Source organism: Pteronotus mesoamericanus, unplaced genomic scaffold, assembly GCF_021234165.1.
Source record: "Pteronotus mesoamericanus isolate MK-2021 breed Mesoamerican mustached bat unplaced genomic scaffold, CSHL_Meso_final contig_24, whole genome shotgun sequence".
NCBI lineage: Eukaryota > Metazoa > Chordata > Mammalia > Chiroptera > Mormoopidae > Pteronotus > Pteronotus mesoamericanus.
In genome coordinates this window covers 7,370,699-7,390,927 of record NW_026555100.1, presented here as the reverse complement: position 1 = coordinate 7,390,927, position 20,229 = coordinate 7,370,699, and the positions used below count along the sequence as shown (strand labels likewise).

General features: G+C 53.8%; 1 protein-coding gene across 2 annotated transcripts in view; it reads left to right on the top strand.

Annotated features, from left to right (window-relative positions):
* CDH23 (cadherin related 23) overlaps window positions 1–20,229 on the top strand; it is a 363,213-nt gene that overhangs the window by 127,519 nt on the left and 215,465 nt on the right. For both annotated transcript variants that reach the window (XM_054572651.1, XM_054572650.1), the window contains exons 6-8: window positions 147–341; window positions 3,940–4,068; window positions 11,284–11,362. In XM_054572651.1, the coding sequence (XP_054428626.1) occupies window positions 147–341; window positions 3,940–4,068; window positions 11,284–11,362 (403 nt within the window). The remainder of the gene's footprint in view (window positions 1–146; window positions 342–3,939; window positions 4,069–11,283; window positions 11,363–20,229) is intronic.

The window sequence follows — 20,229 nt, the reverse complement described above, 5'->3', positions numbered from 1 at the left end:
TCTGAACCCTCTTAGAATAAAAATGACAAGGCCATGGGTCTGGTTGGCTGGAGGGACGTGGTTAATGGGCTTTGGGGGAATAGTCACTGATGAAGGCAGCTGCTCCGAGCTCCACTCACCCTTTTATTTGCTTTGCTTCACCCCAGAACACGCCAGTGGGGACGCCCATCTTCATCGTGAACGCCACAGACCCCGACCTGGGTGCAGGAGGCAGCGTCCTCTACTCCTTCCAGCCCCCCTCCCCGTTCTTCGCCATCGACAGCGCCCGTGGCATCGTCACAGTGATCCAGGAGCTGGACTACGAGACCACGCAGGCCTACCAGCTCACCGTCAATGCCACGGTGAGTGCCACGCTGGGGCCCCAGGCAATCCCACCCTTGAGGAGAGTGACAGAACATCAACCTAGTGCCCTGCTACTCAAGGCTCTATAGTGATGATGCTAGTCAGAGTAGTAATCATCATCATCATCATCATCATCATCATCACCATCATAATGACAGCTGATGTTACTGAGGGTTCATGCTGTGTCTCTGGTACTGCGCCGAGCACTCAAATGGATTGTCTTCATTACACCTCACGAGAACCCTGTGACATAAGCATTATAAAGATACCTCATTTATAGATGAGGAAACTGAGATACAGAGCCATTCAGGAACTTGCCCACAGTCACTCAGCAGTTGGGTTCCAGCGCCTGCCCTGGCAATTCCACAGGAGATTCATAGTGCAGGCCGGCTTCTCTGCTGTCTAGGACATAGTACGGAGCTATGACCCCAACTCTGTCCTGGCCCCACCCAGCACACAGCAGGCAGAGGCCCTGGCCGCCGCTCTAGAGTGCTGGCCCTTCCGCGGTGGGGGCTCCCATCTGTGCCAAGCCCTGTGCTGGGCCCTGGGGATTCCAGGATGGGTTAGTCAGGGGAGGGAGACGGGCAGGAAATAATTATCCCATTTTATCTCTCACGCTGTTGAGACTCACAGCTGATAAATAGCCGATAAAAAGAACCCCAAAACCAGGTTGTCTGATGCCCAGTCCAATGCCCATGGCCAAGTGTCTCTGAGTCTCCAGAGCATCACAGCCCTTTTCATTTGTTGCCAGCTGCTTGCCAGGGCCATGGGGACAGACAAGCCGTACCCTAAATCTAATCCTAACCCTGCATTCCCCTCTTTCTTGCCGCTGGCCACTGCCTCTGGGCACAGCTGGAACCTTTAACTGGTAGCAAAGAGAGTAGATTTGTGTACAAAGCTCAGGCCAAGAGTGAAACAAATTCCTGGAGTCCCTCTCAACTCTCCAGGACCCATTTGCCTGACACACAGCATCCACCCCCTGGCTCTATGTCACTGCAGCGGGGGTGCCGGGAGCGCTGGGGGCTCCACGGGCAGGTCGCAGAGCCCAGGTCTCTGGGTAAGACACACTGCACGAGTCCAGGGCCCGGTTCTGAAAGATGGGGCTCCCCTAGGCTTGTTCAAGTTGCAGCGACCCCTGGAGAGGCCGCTGCAGGCCACACCCTCCTTCTTTCCTTCTCCCCTGACTAGCTGTCTGCGCGAAGGTGTGCGCTGATGTTTGCAAAGCTGACTTCTGGGATTGAAAGCTGACTCACGCGGCCCGAAGCCGCCTTTTGCACATACCTCTACCCTGCCGCACGCCCTGGCACCCCCATGTGGGTGGTGCCCTCCTACCACACCTGGGCCCAGAAACACAATGAACCTGTCCTTATGGAATAATTTTCATGCACCATAAAAATGGCTTTGGGCAGGTCGGGGAGAGACCAGAGCAGGACGCAGGCGTGAATCTGTGTGGCGGGGCCTGTCAAGAGGCCTGGGCTCAAGCTGGGATGGTGAATACAGTTAAATTGCTGTTAATCTCCCAGCAATCAGGCCTTGAAGTGGTAGGACAGGAGGGGCACAGAGCTCTCTTCGGCACTGATGACTCCCCCCAACCCCGCTGAATCAGAAGTCCCTTTCAGGGCTGGTGCTGTGCCCTTGGCTGTGGGGCATTTCCCCCAGGAGATTTTCCTGTGTGGCATTGCAGGGGACAGTGTGGGTTCCAGCCACCACTGGGAGGGGAAACTGGAGGACTTCCCTGGGAACAAGCTACTGAGAGTCAAAGGCCCCAGAGTGACAGCTGGAAGACTCGTAAAGTGCCTGGCCTGCCAGACATGCCCACTGCCACTCCCTTTCTCCAGCCAAGGAGTCCAGGGTGGGCTGGACGTGGGCACCGCTGGCAGGAGCAGGGTTGAAGCCATGGTGTGGGATGGGGACAGGTGCTAGGCAGGACAAAGCCAGCTGCCAACAAAAGCCTGGTAATGGCAAATCAGAGCCACTGGCAGCCCGTGCCCAAGAGGTCAAGGGACTTCCTGCCAGACCTCCCCCTCTGGCCCTGTCTGCCTGGTGGTCATTCAGGTCCCTGGCTGAGAGCTCTCACCATAGACAGTCCCCAGGCCTAGGCCCTGGACACCCTGATTTTGGAGCCTGGCAGCTGCCTCCCCAGCGGTCCTCTGCCCAGCTCCTGCTGCCTCCGGACTCTGCCCCCCATTGCTGCACCCACTCTTCATCCCAAAGGCCCTCTGCTCTCTCTTTGGCAGCCCCTGAGGACTCTTAAAACAACCAGCCCTTCCTTCTCGAAGGTCCTGCGGCTCGATCAATGGAGGGCAGGAGCGGGCACTAGGTTTGGAAGGTGGGGGATGCCTTGTGTTGTTCAGGTCACCCCAGACAAACCAAGCAAGTGTAAGCTGGAGAACTTACAAGCCCAAGGGTCCCTAGAGGCCATTTCATTGAGCCCTTTCATCTCACAGAGAGGGACATGGAGACTTCCACAGGGAAAAGAACTTATTGAAGGTGACCCAGAAAGTAAGGGACTGAGTTTATTATGTTAGTGGGCCCCAAATCAAGAAAGTTAAGGGCAGATTTTTATGTCACAAGGACCTGAATTTAAGTCCTGGCTACACCGTTACCAGTCGTGTGACTCCGGACAAGTTACGTAACACGTTTCTGAGTCACTGTAAACGCATCTGACTAATGCACGCGTGTTACCTGCAAAAGCAAATGAGGTGTCTCTCACAGTGTCTGGTATATAACTGTATTCAGCATGCAGTTGCTATTCTTGTTAACCATTGTTATTCAATAGTGGTGGGCTATTTAAGAGGGATGTGTATTTTAGGGTAATAAAATATGGGTTTCAGGTTTCCTTTCTTGGTGAGCTTTCATAGGACTAAATTTCCAGCTAACTAGGAGGGTATAAACATTGCCTGCCTGGCCACAGCGGGGTGGCCTGTGACCCCTCAGGATTCCTTTCTGGAGTCCCCCAAAGTCACAGGCCCTGGAGCTCCCCCTACTGGTTCTGCGGGAAACATTACTTGATTGGTAAACCCAGAATGCAGAGCAGGGACACGGGTTCCAGAGTGGCCTCTGGGGTCCAAGGGCCTTTCTTCTAAGGGGCCCCCATCCTAGTCACTCACCCCCCTGATGCCCTGAATGGAAGGGGGGCAGGAAGTGAGCATGGAGAGGGACAGTGGCCCCCCTGGCTGAGCCCAGAGATGGAACCAAGGACAGCACCATCTTTTACCCCAAGCCTGTCATTCTGCCCACCAGATATCCAGGGTGGTCAGGCCCATTTGGGCTGAGGGCAGGAGACCGGGTTCTACTCCAGCCCAGTTTGTGACATTGGATAAACCATCTTTTGCTGGGCCTTGGAGGCCCTGTTTGCGTTTCCTGCACGGGTCAGAGATCGTTGTGAGTTCTTTTTTTTTAATGTTCATTGCAGGTTGTTGAGTTCTTGAACTTCCACATACTAAAGCCCTTCCCTGCTGGAGTGAGGGAGAAGATGTGTACTTGTGTACACACGTGTTTGTGCATATAAAGTTTGTGTGTGTTGTGTACATGTGTGTACATGACGCATGTCCACAACATCACTTAACCTAAGGCTGTGTACTTTTGTCCTCTAAGGATCAAGACAAGACCAGGCCTCTGTCCACCCTGGCCAACTTGGCCATCATCATCACAGATGTCCAGGACATGGACCCCATCTTCATCAACCTGCCTTACAGCACCAACATCTATGAGCACTCTCCTCCGGTAAGACCCTCCCGGCCCTGTGGGGCTGGCCCCTCTTTGGCATTTCCTGCTTCCCTCAATCTCTGTGCATGGCAGTGATGGGTGTCCTAACACAGGGGAGCACTGACCCTCCTTCACACAACAACCCGCCCCACTTCATCCCCAGAGGGCTCTGAGTGGCAGAGAACCAAGACTGGCTAGGGCAAGGGAAGGGGAGCAAGGCAGAAAGACTTACGTGGGTTGATGGGGACAACTCTGGAGAACCCAGACTGGGCTGGAGAGCAGATCTGGACTCAGCCAGGCTCACTGAAACATCAGTGTGGCTCAGCCATGCCCCCCAAGGCCAATAGGCCAATCAACTTCTCTTGCCAACCAGCACTGCTGGCTGAGATGGTGGCAGCTGGCCCCCTGCTCCGCAGGCCCTCTCAGACTGTGCTCTTCCCTGAGAGCTCGCTGCTCCAGCTGCCCCTCCCAGCTGCTCAGCCCTTAGGTGTTTCAAGTCAGGGTTGTCAAGAGAGCCACCTGATTAGCTGTAATTGTGATTTTGTGCCATGTTGCTAGGTCATAGATCACCAGCCAGCCTGTAGATTGGCTGCCTATGGGCCGCATGTCTACCTCTGGTTCAGTCAGTTGTGAGTGGGTGTCTTCAAAAACAAAATGCATGCTACTGCCCCCTCAGCTGTGAGCTAGCCAAGCAGTGACAGGCATCCCTTTCCTGGTAGCCATCTGCGCTTTTGTGCAAACTGGGATAAGACACCCATTCTGGGCTAATACATTAGGAAAAGGCAGCTCCTCTGGGCTGATGAAACCCCTGGACATGCAGCTTGGGGAGCAGCTCTTGTGGGAAGAGAAAATGTGCCCTTTCTTCTGAGAGGACTCTGCAGGCTTAGAGGAAGGACACACAGCTTTGAGAGCAAAGTGGAGCACCCCCCTGAACAAGTGGACGTTCGAGGCCCCACCTGCACGTCTGCACAGGCTTGCACAGGCTTGCACAGGCTGGGCACAAGTGAGAGGCAGGCCTCCCTGGACCAGGCTGCAGACTGTGCCCTGGGCCACCAAGGCCAAGCAAGCCCGACCTCCTGTTCGGAGACTCCGCCTGTCCTGACTGTCGCACGATGCTTCAGCCCCCAGGGGTGCGGGCGAGCCACTTCCTTCTTGGGCCCAGATATGGGCTGAAGGATCCAACAAGCAAGACACTTTCTGGCTGCCTATGGCAGGTGTCTGAAGCTACTCTGCGGGTAGAAGGGGCATCTCAATGCCTCCCGCCCCAGCCTTCTCTGTCTAGGTGGTCCACGGACAGCAGAAGCTCCAGCTTTTGAGACTAAAGGCTGTCTCCCTCAAAATATCTTTGCTAAGCTCACACCTTCTCAGCCCAGGGAGGCTTTCCCTGACCTTTCAGATGAGGCAGGCCCTCCCAACTGCCCTTTGCCCCTGGACACCCTGTCTTAATGCTCAGTGCTTTTGAACCGTCTGCTCCCCCTCTGCTTCTCTGATGAACTTAACGTGTATCTCGGCAGGGATGGTGTCTGCTCTGGGCGTAGCACAACATGGATGCTCAGGGAGTGTTTATAAGATGAATGAGTGAATGAATGAAGGAACGAAGGAACGCCCTGGTCATACCAGCCCTCCCACCCTGGCCATCACCCCTCATGCCTGCTCACCAATCCAAAGACCACACACCTTTTCTTGGAATTCCTTTTCCTGGCTTCACCCTCACCAGCCCGCAGACAGGCATCCCTGTCCCCTCAGCTCCGGTAGAATTGACTCTCCCCGTGCCGCATAATTTATCACTAAATTACAGTCACACCTGTATGTTCACTGATGTGTAAGTGGGTTACGTTAGAGCCCCCAGTAATCAAAATACCTGAGCCTCTGGAGCTTGTAACAGGCTTCCTGTGGGTCTCCCAGGGCATCATGCCCAGGACCAAATGCAGAGAAAATGGGCAAAGCCAACTGCTTGATTGAAGCGAGGCTGTGGCAGTGGCTGGGCAGCCAGAGGAACTTGGAGAAGGCCCTGCACAGCCATGCACGCACCTTGGCCAAATCACACAGTCCTCAGACTGCTTCCTCACTGGGAGACTGGGGCTAATGATGTCTTCAGTAGTTCCTCTCGCACTTGAGGGTTTTTTAGCCGCTCAGATAGAGCACCCAGCAAGTACCGGCATCACAGGCATTCAATCACGGCGATTATGAGTTAGACAGTTGTCGGTTATAGCAGTCAGATGGGCTGGGGGCCCCATCTTCAGCTTCATCTCAGAGTCCTGATAGTCAGCAAGAAGGATGTTGACAATATGAGGGTCCCCCAAGACCCTTCCGTTTGTTTTTTCTGTCGTTCCTGTATCATAGCCAAGTAATAATTGTTTCAGATGTACAGATTTCTGAGTTTACCCATTCACTCATTCCTTGTTCCGTTCTTTTATTAATAAACTAGATGTTTATTAAGCTCTTCCTGTGGGCTGGGCCCTGTGCTAAGCTTCACCCTCTCCTCTCCAGATAATTCCACAGGCTCCTGCTAGGGTGACCCCTCAGACCAGGCAAACGGGGACATTTGCTCCCTTTTGCTCACACTCCCCAATGCTCAGCTTCTCAACATCTGTGCTCCCTCTTAGGCTCAGGGACCTTGCTATCTCTTTGCCTGGCCAGAGTTGTCCCTTTGGCCCCACCAAGACACTGACGCCTTCTTTCCTTGCTAAGTTGGGGGTTTGCGGCTCCCCCAGGCACTGGCCTGGCTCCCCGAGTGCTGCAGGATCATCTTCGCACCCACACACCTGGAAAGGAGCTCTCCAGGGTCCGCCCCTCTTGCACAGCTCTCCTCCTGCAGGCCAATTCCCGCACACTCCAAGCCTGATTTTTCTGGGCTTCTGTTTGGTTTCTGTGCCTTGATCCAAGCACTCCATGCCCTTTTACAGTGTGGAACCCTGATTTTGCACAGTCCTTCCCAGGCCGGGCCAGGGCTGAGGAGCACCACAGCCTGTTCAGCCTCCCAGGTGGGAGGACCCAGGCGTCCCCATTCCCGGCCTTGCTGCTGCGGGCCGGAGCCTCCACTCGGGCTGGTGCCTGCTCTCCCTCGCTCCCCCTCTTTATCTGCGGCTCCCAGCATGTATGCCTCTCTCTATCAGAGTATCAGGCCAACATGCCTCATCTAAAGTGTATATATTACCTAATAAAATCCTTCTTATTTAGGATTATTGCATCAAATTTTAATTTCCTCACTCGAGCAGCGGCATGTCAGCCTACCCGTCAGTGAAGGACCGAAAGAAGGTGAAAAGAGTGGATAAACTGCACAAATTACTGCCAGCTGATGCCTATCAGCCCTTTGACTGGAATTGACTGGAATTAAGAACTGAGAAATAGGATTTTCTGCCTCAGAATCTGCTGTGGCAGCTCCTGTCGGAAGTCCCCTTCAGCCCCCTTCAGCCCCCTCCGGCCTCTCCCCAAGGGCACCTCCCACTCCTGAAACAAACCACACATCCACCTTTCAAGCCCCAAATCCTGTCGTGGAAATGGCGGGAGGAGTCTTCCCAGTCGAGCTGGGAGGGCGGGAGGTAGGCCAGGACCCCAGGGCCAGGCGGAGCCCAGTCGGGTTCTGGCTTCAGCTGCTCTTCTGGCTGGCTCCTTCGGAAGGAGGCAGGCCTCAGGAAGGAAAGGAAACACACAGTCCTTCCAGAGAAGTCCCGGGTCCTCTGGACTTTGCCCTGATGTCCTTACTGGTACCCAGCCTCATCGGCTAGGCTGCCTCTCACACCTCCCCCACCCCTCGCCTTGGCACGCTCTCCTAGGCTCACCCCAACGCTGCCCTTCATTCCCCAGCCACCCTCCTCCCGTCCTGTGACTTTAAGCCAATCCCTGAGCTCTCCGAGCCTGCTTTCTCAGTTATACCATGACGGTTCAGGGCGTGAGGGAAAAGTGAGAAAACCTATGTTGGGTGCCCAGCACGGTGCTTATTAGCACATAGTAGGTGCTCAACAAATACTGGCTCTCCCTCAGAAAACACCTTACTTCTAGGGTGAGGATTATTACTCTGGGGTGCTGGGAGGTCTGAGCTTGCTAAAATTGTTTGGAATGACACATGCATTCTGGGAAGAGGCACCCCGGCTTTCCTCAGATGCTCCCAGGGGCTCCAGGCCCCCATGAAAAGCAATTGTCACTTTTACAGCATTTACTGTGTACCTGGCACCCTTCCAAGTGCTTTACATGTATCAGGTGCTGAGGCATGGGAACTGTTATTATACCCATTTTACAGATGGGGAAAGCAAGGCAACTAGAGGTTAAGTAACTCAAAGGATTCAAAACCAGGCAGCCTGGCAATGAGTCAAACTTAACCCCTTGCTGTACCGTCCTTTCCACCACAAGGAGTCGGGACCCCATAGTCCTGTGTACCTCTAACCTTTCTAGGAGGAGCCTATTTCCCAAGAGGCCTCCTCCTTTCAACTCAGTTCCTGTGAAGGGAAGAGGCCCACGTCAGGGAGAGCCCTGGCTCCAGCTCTCCTGAGCCTGCCCACTGGCTCTCCCTGCCACGCGCCCTCGGTGCACCCCCAGCTGGGGTCCCTGTGTTGAGAGGCAGTGAGGCAGAGTGCCTGCAGGAAGGGGCCCAGCCCCGGGTCAGGCTGAGGCCTCACTTCTTCATCTCCTCATCTTTGGAAATAAGTTTCAGTATATTGAAAATATAATCTGAAACAACATCTGTGGGTTCCCAAGAGCCCCCATTCCTCCCTGTTAATTCCTTCTCATAACATTTCCAGTCTTTGTGGCTGCACTTGTATTAAAAGCTCAGGGTTTTATTAAAAATGGATTTATTTACCCAAAAAGAGATGAAATCCCAAACTTTGTCAGGAGCCTTGTAGATCTGACTTTGTGGAAGCTCAGGTGTGGCTCCTCCTGGGGAGACCCAGCCTCCTTGTTGTCTGGCCCTGGGTTGCCTGCCAGACCCCTCTGACCCTGGCTCACCCAGGAAGGCTCCAGGCAGCTGGGGGCAGGTGTGCCCACAGGGAAGGTGCGCGCAAGGCTATGAGGCGTGAGGGTTCTTCGGCCGCTAACTGCCCTCTTTGCGCGGGCCAGCAGTGCCTACCAACCGCTAACCCCACAGTCCCCCGGCAGCCCAGGGACAGCCCGGGGACAGCCCGGGGACATGTAGGGCCCAGGCCAGATGGGGCTGTAAGAAAGGGAGTTGTTCCCAAGTCCAGAAAGCCTGTTATGGCCACTGGAGCCTTTGGCCAGAGTGCTGCACCCTCAGAACCTCCTCCTGGGGACAAGTCCAGGGCTCTCCTAAGGGACGGGGACCCCAGGAAGGACAGGCTCCGAAAAGAGACGCTGTAGGGTGATGTTGGTGGGCAGGGATTAGTGTAGACCCTTCAAATCTAATGCATTGCTTCCCAAATGGCCTCACACTGATCCCCCAGTCTGGGGCTATTAACAAATGTCACATAAAAGTCTGTCTTCAGATCAGCAAGTCTGGGGACAATGGTTAGCAGGTTTCTTTACCACTTTACTATCTCCAGGAGCCTTAACAACAGTGACGCCCATTGCTTATCTCCAAGGGAGGCATGTGATAGGTATGTTTTCCCAAATTTGACACGAGTTAGTGGTTGTAAAGTGCTCAGGCTATAAGCACTATGGCAGCCACTTTCACAAATAACCATTATCATTATTGTAACAGAACCAGTTGCAGAAGCAGCATCGGCTGGCAGGCAGGAATATTTGGGAGCCAAAGCGCCTGAATTTGAGTCCTGGCTTCATCATTCACTTGGAAAGGCTGCTTAACTCTTGTTCCTCAGTTTCCTCTTCTGTAAAGTGGGGCTGCCTCGGGTAGTTGCGAGGGTGAAATGAGTTAGTATGTCAAAGCATTTGCAGCAGTGACGAGCATGGCGTGAGTGCTCGAGGCAGGGTAGCTTCTGCTGCCGCTGGCACCTCATCTCTGGCACAACCCGGACCTTCAGAACTCACTTCGTGAGACGCTCATTTAACAGCGTCTTTCTATGTCTTCTTCAGAATAGTCTGTTTCTCCAAGAGGCTCTAAACAGAGCTCCTGCCCCCAGGGGGAAGGAGCCTAAAGGAGGGGGCCTGACCAGCACTCTCTGCGGCAGACATTTCTCCTGGAACTATCTTACCTCTCAGCCAAACCGAGAGGTGTTCTGGATTGCTCGCACCTGGGCTCCAGGAGCGGCCGGAGAGACAGCTGTGCGGGGCCAGCATTGACTGGGGAGGGTAAGGTGGTGGGTGCCCCTCCTGTGTCCTGGAAGTGAGATCAGGCGGAGCTGGAGGGGAGGCACCCTGCACTCCAAGGCCCCACCCTCTAGGTCAGAGGGTCTGAGTCAGGGAACAAGCCTCTCACCTCAGGAGAAAGTGCTCAGGTGGGGGTGCAGGGTGCAGCCTGTGGGATTCGGCCTTCAGCTGATGAATGGGCGAGAGGCACCAAGGCCGCAGGGTCCTTCATTATGCAAGCAGATGTCAGGGTTTATACTTCCCTAGGGGACAGGGACAGGGCTATCCTGCTGTCCATCATGCAGGGAAAACCGCAGCCTGGGCCAGAACCTGAGGCAGGCCTGCTGGCTGGCCAGTGGTGTGAGAGGGCCTGGGGGGCAAAGTGAAGGTTGCCCTGAGCAAGGGGCGACTCAGCAGGCGGTCGTGACATCAGGATCCTCCCATTCATTCATTCATTCATTCATTCAATTAAGTGATATTTGAATGTGCCCATTCAAATGGGTCTCTCCCTAGAGAGGCCCGTTGTTTCCAAACCCCTGCCTGTGCTGCAGGCAGATCTTTTCACCTGGAGCACCTTCCCCTTCATTTTCTCTCTCAGGCAAACTCCCACTCATTCTTTATGACCCCATCCTAGACGTCACCATATGTATAACCCTTTGCCAACTCCTCCAGGTGGACTTCTGCACTTTGCGGTACATTTCTGTACCTAAGCACCCCGCTATGTACATAGCAGTGTCTGTGCATAGGTCCATAACCCCTGCCCCAAACTGTGTTCCCCAAGAGCTGGGACCCCTGAATCCCCCTCCTAGCTCCTGGCCCTTTCTCCTCCCGTGCTGCAAGGAAAACAAGTGGGGTGTGGGACAGCCACCTGAGGGAGGAACTGCCTCAGCACTCAGCACCTGCTTCCTTGGCTGGCCTTGCAGCAGGGCATCCTCCTGGGAGAGAAGCTGCGAGCTCCAGGACAACTGTAAAGGAAGAGAGCAGCAGCATGGCGGGTGGGCAACCAAACTCAAGTCCCTCCTTTCTCCCACCCAGGGCACGACTGTGCGCGTCATCACTGCCATCGACCAGGATAAAGGACGTCCCCGGGGGATTGGCTACACCATCGTCTCAGGTAAGGCCTAGGCTATCCCTGGTCCCTCACCACCATCAAAAAAAGAGCCACTGCAAGAGTGTCAGGATCTGTGGGGCCGAGGAGAGGTCCGTGGATATGGGGGACAGTGATACAAGGGAACCCGCCCCCAGGGACAACTCTGGCCAGAGGACCTGGGAAGGGGACTGACTGTATAAAGGAGGAAGGAGCAGGAGCGGAGAAGAGGAGCTTGGGTTGAGGCTAAGATGTCTGGGGCTGCTTGGGTGATGCTGAGGCAGGAACATGTGCCCATGTTCAAATTCTGAGGCATCTGGCCGCTTAGGGGCTCTGAGGCTGGATCATTGGTGACTCCCACCTAACCTCCTGCGGTACTCTGGGTTTTCTTTGTTTTTCTTTTCTTACTTGATGAAAAGGTAGCAGTTTTGACATTTTAGAATGAACAGAACTGCAACTTCAGCTGATTTTACATTCTTTTCACATTTCTAACCATTAGAAGTGTATGCGTGGTCTGGAATAGAGCAGGGAAGGCACACCTCTCCCCACTGATCTCTCGGATGAGGAGAGTAATGACCAACTACAGGATCTAAGTGATGTTTCAACCCAAAGACTGATGGAAGTAGCAGCTCCATTTGACTGTCCAGGGCTGGGTGATTTTGCAGGATAAAGCTGGTGAGACATCAATGAGAAGCTGGCTCTGTCCCTGTCCTCCTATCCCTACTGACACGTGGCCTCCATGCTCTGCCCTCTGGTCAGTAAAGGGGTGACCTGGCGCATCTGGGCAGGCCAGACCGATGGCCAAGACGATATCAGGCCACCAAGCCAGTGTCCACCCCATTTCCCCTTTCTACCACACCCCCAAGGATAGGGAATGGCATATTGGGGGCATTTTCTCCCCAAAGCCCAAAAGACACCAAGATGTAGTGATCAAGAACATAGAGGACAGAGCCTTGAGCATATTTCCTGGGCGAGTCTATACCTCAGCTTCTCATCCACAAAATGGAAGCAATAAGAGTACCTACCTCAAGCGGTTCCAGAGTCAGAAGACAATACATGTAAAGAGCTTAATTAATGTCTGTGAGGTATTTTGCGTTACATGTTGTTATTATTATTACTGCTCACAGCTAATAATACCCTTGGGAAGCTGGGGGTTTGCTGGTGGGAGGGAGACCCCTTACATCCTTGGAAATGCAGGAAATTAGAAGTATAATGGGCCCCCTGTGGCATGTAGCTGCCAGCATGACTACTACCGTGCCGCTAAGCCCAGGGTCCCCAGGACCCAGACCAAATGCCATACCAGCTCACATGCAGAGCAGCAGCAGCGTGGGCTTGGGCCTCTGCTCACCCTGCTTCCCCATTCTGATACCAGCAGGGAGTAAACCTCAACCTGTAGTTCTGGAATGAATGAATGAATATTACTCTGGGATAGTGGGTTTTCATACTCTAGTCAGCCCAGGAGTCGTTGTGAGTTCTTACAAAAAATGCTGAGCCCTTGGCACTGGCAGAGACTCTCATTCTGTAGAACTGGGGTGGTGACCAGTCATGGCCCTTTCTCGCAGAGCCCCAGGCAGTTCAGGTGCAGGTGGTCCTTGGGCTAGGATGTGGGCAAGCCAGTCCTAGGAAGGAGGCCACTCTGCAGGAGGCAGAGTCCCCTTGGAGTGGGAGCCCTCTTCCGGTGGTCAGAGGGGTAGGGTAGCCCCGGCTGCTGCCGGTCTCCATGAATTTTTCGAACTGGGAAGTAAACCAAGTGCCTTCTGGTGACAAGGAACTCGCGCTGGAGATTGGAGGGAGTTCTGGTGAGCCCCGAAGGTGATGGAGTTGGTGGCGGGGGTGGGGGCAGAATAAGGTAGCAGTGGTGAAGGGAACACCTGGCTGAGTGGGATATTGTCTCCTCATCTCATTGCCTCTGGGCTGGGAAGCAGGAAGCAAGGGCTTGGCCTGAGGTCATGGCCAGACTGGAAATTCCTGCAGGAACTCTGGGAAGCCATTCTGCAGGGCACTGGTCCATTCCAAGTCCGAGCTCAGTGCCAGGTTGACTGCCCCAGATCCCCAGGGCCTCTCCAGCTTTCAGAGATGGCCCTAACCTGCCCTGGCCTGTGTAGCTCAGTTGGTTGGAGCATTGTCCCATACACCAAAAGGTGGTGGTTAGATTCCCCATAAGGGCACATGCTAAGTTGCTGGTTCAGTCCTTGGTCAGGGAATGTATGGGAAGCAACCAATCAATTGTGCTCTCTCACATCAATGTCTCTCTCTCTCTCTCTCTCTCTCTCTCCCCGCCCCTAAAATCAATAAACATTTTTAAATTTTTTTTAAAAATTAAAAATGGCCCCAACCAGCTCTTCCTCCTTCCCTTGGAGAAGGAGGCTGGAGGGTAGAGCTGCTGAGCCTGTGGTGTCTGGGCTGGGCTTGGAGCTTAGAATGGAGACAGTTGCCTGAGGCAGCGCCCTACGAGTTGCCAGGGACATACTCTCCCAGGCCAAGTTCCAAGCGCAAACAGTAGGATGAGAAGGGAGACTCAGGATGTGAAACTGTAAGTAGGGGATGTGTGTGAGGGTGAGGGCAGGAGGCAGAAACTTCTAGAAGTCCTGGAGCACTTAGTATAGCTGTATAGGATTCCCATTGCCAGCACAGATGTGCCTTGGGGGCTTTTGGAAAGGATGACAAATAGGTTTCCTCTCACGTGCCAACTTTGATTGATTGGTAATGGCTGTCTGAAGAGGATCATGAAGCCAAACAGGCTCAGTGCTGTATTCAGTTGGTAGAACCTACTATGGTTGTGGAAAGAGGGAGGGCATACCTGTGCCACATATTTGCCATCCTTGGTAAGATAGCCCTTGGACCACAATCGCAGGGTAGCCCTTGTGGTCCTTGTGTTTGTCACTACTTGATCCCACCCAAATCCTTTCCGATGGCTTGAGGAAAGGGCAGTCAGGCCTTCTCTCTTTCTTCCCTCCCCATCCTGAGTACCTGGCTCACCTGGTTGCCCACCCACCTGTTCCTGCCTGCCCTTCCTCTCTGGCCCTGGACTGGCATAGTCTCCCTGTGAGCTGGCCTCAGTATGAGCCTACTGGCTGGAGGGCAGTCCCCAGGGGAGCAGGTAGGCAGAAGGCTAGGACTCGGCCTTGTCTCTGCTTCCTCAAGTCAGCGCAGACCCTACTGCAAAGAATACTGTTTGCCAAGTGTCTGGCCTCACACACCTGTGTCTCTTGGGACATTAAGTCCCAGCCCTTTCCTGGGAGGTTTGGCCAGTTCCCATCTGGCTTGAAGCAGGAAGAAGGGATGCCCACAAGGGCACCTTCACGGTCACTGTCCCAGGCTGGGCCTGCTGCAGCCCTCGGTGCTCCGGAACCGTTTTCATTCGAAAGACAGAACTGAGGGCCTCGGGGCTCCCAGAGCCAGGTGCCTCCAGAGCCTGAGCAGGGGGTGGCTTCGTCTGCACATGGATGGCGACAGGCCTGAGTCCACAGTGATCCATGGCCCATGGTTAACCTGCCCGGCTCCCTGAGGCCTCGTCCCCACCGTGCTGTTTATTAGCCCTGCAGCTGGGGGATTTATGTCTGCACACCAGTGCTTTCCCCATTACTAATGACCCCTCTGTTTTGCCAGGAACAAAGAGGCCTTCAGAGGTAAGTTATGGCTTCATTGCCATCAATTTGTTCTCAGCCTCTCGTGGCCAAACTGAGAGTGAAGAATGACAAAATCCTTTCCCATAGAGCACCTGGCACGGGCCCCATCCTCCCCCTGGGCCTGGGCCTGTGCTGCCACTCTCCAAGGGCATCACTTCCTCCGGGGCCCAGCCAGGACAGGGCTCTGCAGCCTCCTGTCCCCAACAGCCAGCCCAGCCTGTGGTCTGAGCAGACACCCTCCTCTGCCAAACAGAGACAGTCCTGCTTTGAGACGCAGCCGCACCCCACTTCACCGCAGAGCACTGGGCTTGGAGTCCAGCTCTGGGCTGCGGGTTTGAGGCCCAGCCCTGCCGCCTGCAGCAGTGTGTCCGAGCAAGGCACTTGCCCCCTCTTAGCACCACAATTCTCATCCAGCGAACAGGGTGAACAGTCTCCATGGCAGAGAAGGTGGTGCCAGGGGTACCCTAAAGGGCCATAAAATAGTAAACATTATTAATTATCAAGGAAATATCAAGGCCAGGGGTCTTTGGGAGTTGTATTCACTCATCTCCTCCTTCACTCATTTAGGCAGAGAAGTGGTTGAGAGTGCAGGCTCCAGGGCCACCATCTGGGGAGGTGGCTGGTAGCTGTGCTGTCTACTACAGCTGCTGTTGAGCACTTGACCGGTCTAATGGAGATGTGGTGCCAATGTCGCCCACAGGATTTTGAAGACTTAGGATGCAAAGCAGATTGTAAAATATCTCATTAAAAATGTCTTACATTGATGACGTGTTGAAATGATATTTTAGGTATACTGGACTAAATACAACATATTATTAAAATTAACTCACCTTTTTATTTTTTCTTTTAATGTGGCTACCAGAGGATTTAAAATAACACGTGGTTCACATCCTATTTCCATGGGTAGCTCCGTTCCTGAGTTAGACTGGTTTGGCCTGCTTCCTGCCACTGACCAGCTGTGTAACCAGAGCATCAGTTTTCCACCCTGTAAATGGAGGTATAACAGCCGGTGCCTCACAGGGACACTCCAAGGATTTGGTGAACTAGAATGTGCTGGCACTTAGAATGCCTGAATGTACAGTAAAGGCTCAACAAATGGGGACTCCTGATATCCACCCACAGTGGATGGAGGGTCTTTTCTGACCCAACACCTGTGCTAATTTCCTGAGGGCTGGGGAGGGGAGGGGCACTGCATCAGCCTCAGGATCTTACAGTGCAGCCAGGGAAACAGGCTGTGATGCCCTGGTGGGTACGACGCTGTGAAGAAAAGCAGGGGCTGTGTTGATAATGGCTCCCTGGGGGTCTGTTAGGCTGTTCCCTCTACTTTTGTGTGTGTTCAAAAATATCCGTAATAAGAAGTGAGAAAGAGTTTATGGGAGGGGGGTGCCTCTTCCAGCCATCACGGGAGGGCAGGGGAGACACACAGAGCCTCTAAGCCACCCACCAACTGGTGAGCTGGAACTAGCCGGGAATGGTGGAGGGAGGGTCTGTTGTAGGCAGCAGTAACAGCATGTACCAAAATCCGAGAGTAGGAGAGAGCATGGCACGTTCATGGACCTGCAGTAATTCAGCGAGGCTGAGCGCAGCACTCAAGGGAGGCCGTGGGGCGAGGAGACCACCAAGGGAGGCGGGGCCTGGCCTGACCTTGGCCCCAAGGGCAGCAGGGAGCCAGTTCAGCCCTCAAGGGATGTGGTCAGAGGAGCTGGTGTGAAGCTCCCTGTGGTCAGACTAGAGCCAGTGTGTTGAAGGAGGGCAGGAGGGAGCAAGCAGGCCAGCAGGGAGGCAGCCCTTAGTGTCCCGTCCGCCAGCCGACATCACAGTGGGGGAACAGAGACAGGGCCTAAAGAGGGTGAGGAGGCCAGGCTGACAGGATGTCACTGGTGGGACAGGTGTGGGAGGAACCCAGAATGGGCCTTTGGCTGAGACACCTTTAAAGCGCCCTTGGTCAGTTGCTTAATTTAACTTGTGACTACGATTTGTTTCAGAGAGACAGCCTCTCTTCTCAGCAGAGTGGCCTTGAGTGAGTGAGTGAAACCCTAGAAGCATCAGTGTCCCCATCTCCTAACTGGGGCCACTGGTCTCATTCTCACAGAGTTGTCAAAGTAAAAGTAATTGAAAGCATTATACAGAGTGAGTGGCTCTGGGTGAGTGTCTACCACAGGTGGGCACACAGTAAGCCCTCAACAGTGTCAGCCATTTTTTTGCCCCTGCCTACCACCCATCAGGATGAAAACGAGCATGCGTCCAGCTGTCAGAAGTCCGTACTGCTAACTGTGGCCACTCTTCCATGTGGTCAAGCCAGGTTCACGCAGGTGGCCAGGCGCCCTGGTTGAAGGCTCTCTCAGTCAGCCCCAGGGGCGCTGCAGCCCAGGGTTCTGTCCTGCCATCATCCTCTTACGAGCACCAGACTTTTTATCTTTTCTCAATCACCTGCCACAGGGACCCCCTCTACCAGAGGCTGTGGAGCGGTGGTTCTCAACGTGGGAGCCTTGGGCCAGCAGCAGCAGCATCACCTGGGAAACCTGTTAGACACACCAATTCTCAGGCCCCAGCCAGAATCACTGAGTCTGATACTCGGGACTGGGGCCTAGAAAACGGTTTTATCAATAAAAAGCCGTCCAGGTGGTTCTGGTGCTAAATCCTTTCCTGTATTTGGAGGCGTTTTCATTTTCCACAAATATGAGACTGATGAGTTCTGTCATTGGGTTCTCCTCTCTCGTGCCAGAAGGGCCAATGCCACCTGGGGTGGAGGATTTGGTGAAGGAGCCCACACTAGCACTTTCCACTTCGCCCTGCCTGACAGTCCCATCTCAGCCCCAACACCACCCCACTGTCCTCGTTGCCGGCTGAGGAGGCCTAACCTGTCCCTCACCCAAGCCTTGCAGCCCACATCCTTTCCCCATCTGCCTCTGCTTCCTGGCCTCCTGTGCTCTGCAACATCCTCCAGGGTGAGGGGAGGGAACCCCTTTATTGAGCGCCTTCAATGTGCCAGCCACTAGCTGAACACATTTCTCCCTACAAGAGCGTCCAAGGGGGACAGTTACTCCATTTGGTAGACAAGGAAAGCAAGGCTCAGACAATTTACATGGATTGGTCAAGGGTCACAGATACTAAGCAGGAGAGCAGGGATTTGAACCCATGCCTCTCTGGTTCCAAAAACACACCTTTCCTATGACAACAATGGTTCACAAAGTGAGCTCCCTGGACCAGCAGCATCAGTGTCACCTGGGAATTATTAGAAAAGCAAAATTTTGCACTCTGCCCCAAACCTACTGGCGGGGCCCAGGTGATGCTGACGCTGCTGGTCTGGGGACTACACTTTCAGAAACGCTGGTCTGGAGGAACATGTATTGTTAATAGGGGAGAAATCACTCCCGAGGCGGCAAAAATTTGTTCTGAAGGGTGAGAAATATCTTACTCTTTATGTGTAAAGCACAGATATACATACAGGTATGTTCTATCTGTGGTATTGAAATTTCAGGTGGGTGGTGAGGAAGTGGTTAGGAAAAAGTGTCTCAAAGGGTAGGGGAAGGGTAAAACGAAAAAAAAGGTTGAGGAACTCTGGCCTAGAATAGACACTAGGTGGGTGGCGTCCGGGCCGCAGCCCCTCACTCCCCACTTGAAAAGAGGTGGTTTCACCACCACCAGTCTCGCTGGGGACCCTGCCCAGCTATGTCAGCGAAGGACAAAGCCCTCACTTACCACTCTCTAGATTTTACTTTTAATGCTTCCACGTGAGGCAGCTCCTTGAAAATACACTAAGGGCTTTGAAGTGAAGGCTGCATGTGTGTGAGTGTGTATATGTGTGTGAGTGTGTATATGTGTGTGAGTGTGTAAAGAGAGGAGAATAATGAGACACAGTCAGACTTGCACAAACCCACACCCCCCACGTATACCAATAACTGAATCGGGCCGTCGGCCATGGCCTGGTGGGGGGCAGCTATCACAGGAGACCATCGTTTGAAACACAGCAAAGCCCTCGTGATTAAGATGCTTGGCATTTTTCTCCCCCTGGAGGAGTGAAAACACAGGAAAGCAGACATGCTTTGGCTATCTGGATTGCACACCAGGGCTCTTGGGGGATCACACAGTGGGTGCTCAGAAGCCCCAGAAGCCTCAGGGCACCCGGCTGGGCAAGGGGAGAGTAGCCCACCTGGCTGGAGCCCATGGGCCTGGGAACGATGAAGGGCAGATCAGAGTCGGGCAGTGGGGCCGGTTGCTGGAGGGCACAGGAGGCCAAAGAAGTGGGTTCTTGAGCGGGACTGGGGCTGGGGAGGGTGAACACAGGGTCATCAGAAGATTCATCTCATGGGAGTTCAGGATGAGTGGAACAGGCAGCACTGGAACGAGGGCAGTCTGCTGACAGGCTGGGGCACCTCTGGGGGAGGGGCTAGAGGGGTCCAGCTAGAGGCAGACAGGAGGAAAGTCATACTGAAAATAGACGGCACGAGAAAAGGAGGAGACCAAGAAGCTTCTAACGTCTGAATCTAGGCTTCTGGGGTGCTGGTGGTGACCTAGGCAGAAAGGGACATATTCATAAGGAAAGCTGATCTATGTATACCTGTGACTGCCTAGACCCGTGTCAGCACGTGTGCCAGAACTCCCTAGTCCCATACCAAGGCAGACATCACCAGCTGATCCCAGCACACTGTCCCTCTGAGCCTGGATGGGCTGCCAAGCCTTTATAACCCAGCGCTCCAGCTGCCACCAGCAGTTGATAGGCCTTCTCTTTATAGCTGGCACAAATGTGTCCAAGGTTTATCCCGTTGCATCTCATGGCTCTCTTCTTTCCAAAATATCTAGGGACGGTGCCTCTGGAGGGATTTTTATATTTAATTATACAAATACACTGGCACATTATTTAGAGTTGTCTCCCACCACCATACCTAAACAAAAATGAAATACCACACCAACACTATGTTCCTCGTGATGAACCACAAGAAAGCCTGCCTTTCATTCCCGCTTATCTTCCTCCTCTCAGCTTCTTTCCCGCTCCAAACACTCTTCTGTGCACTCACTTGTCATAAGCCAGAGTCTTGCTCTGTGTTCCTCCTCCCTCCTTTAATGATGGCCTGTCGGCTTTTTGTTAAACCGTGGCTTCCCTCTTGCTTCCTTCCTGTGAATAACAATGGTCACTAGACTTTTAAGAGGTTTCACTGCCACTTGGCCTGAGACCCTCCCTTTGTGCATCTCCTCTCTCCCACACCCTCTTCACGGACAGGAGTCTCTGTCCCTTGCTAAGAACACTGTATATCCTCCTGGGTG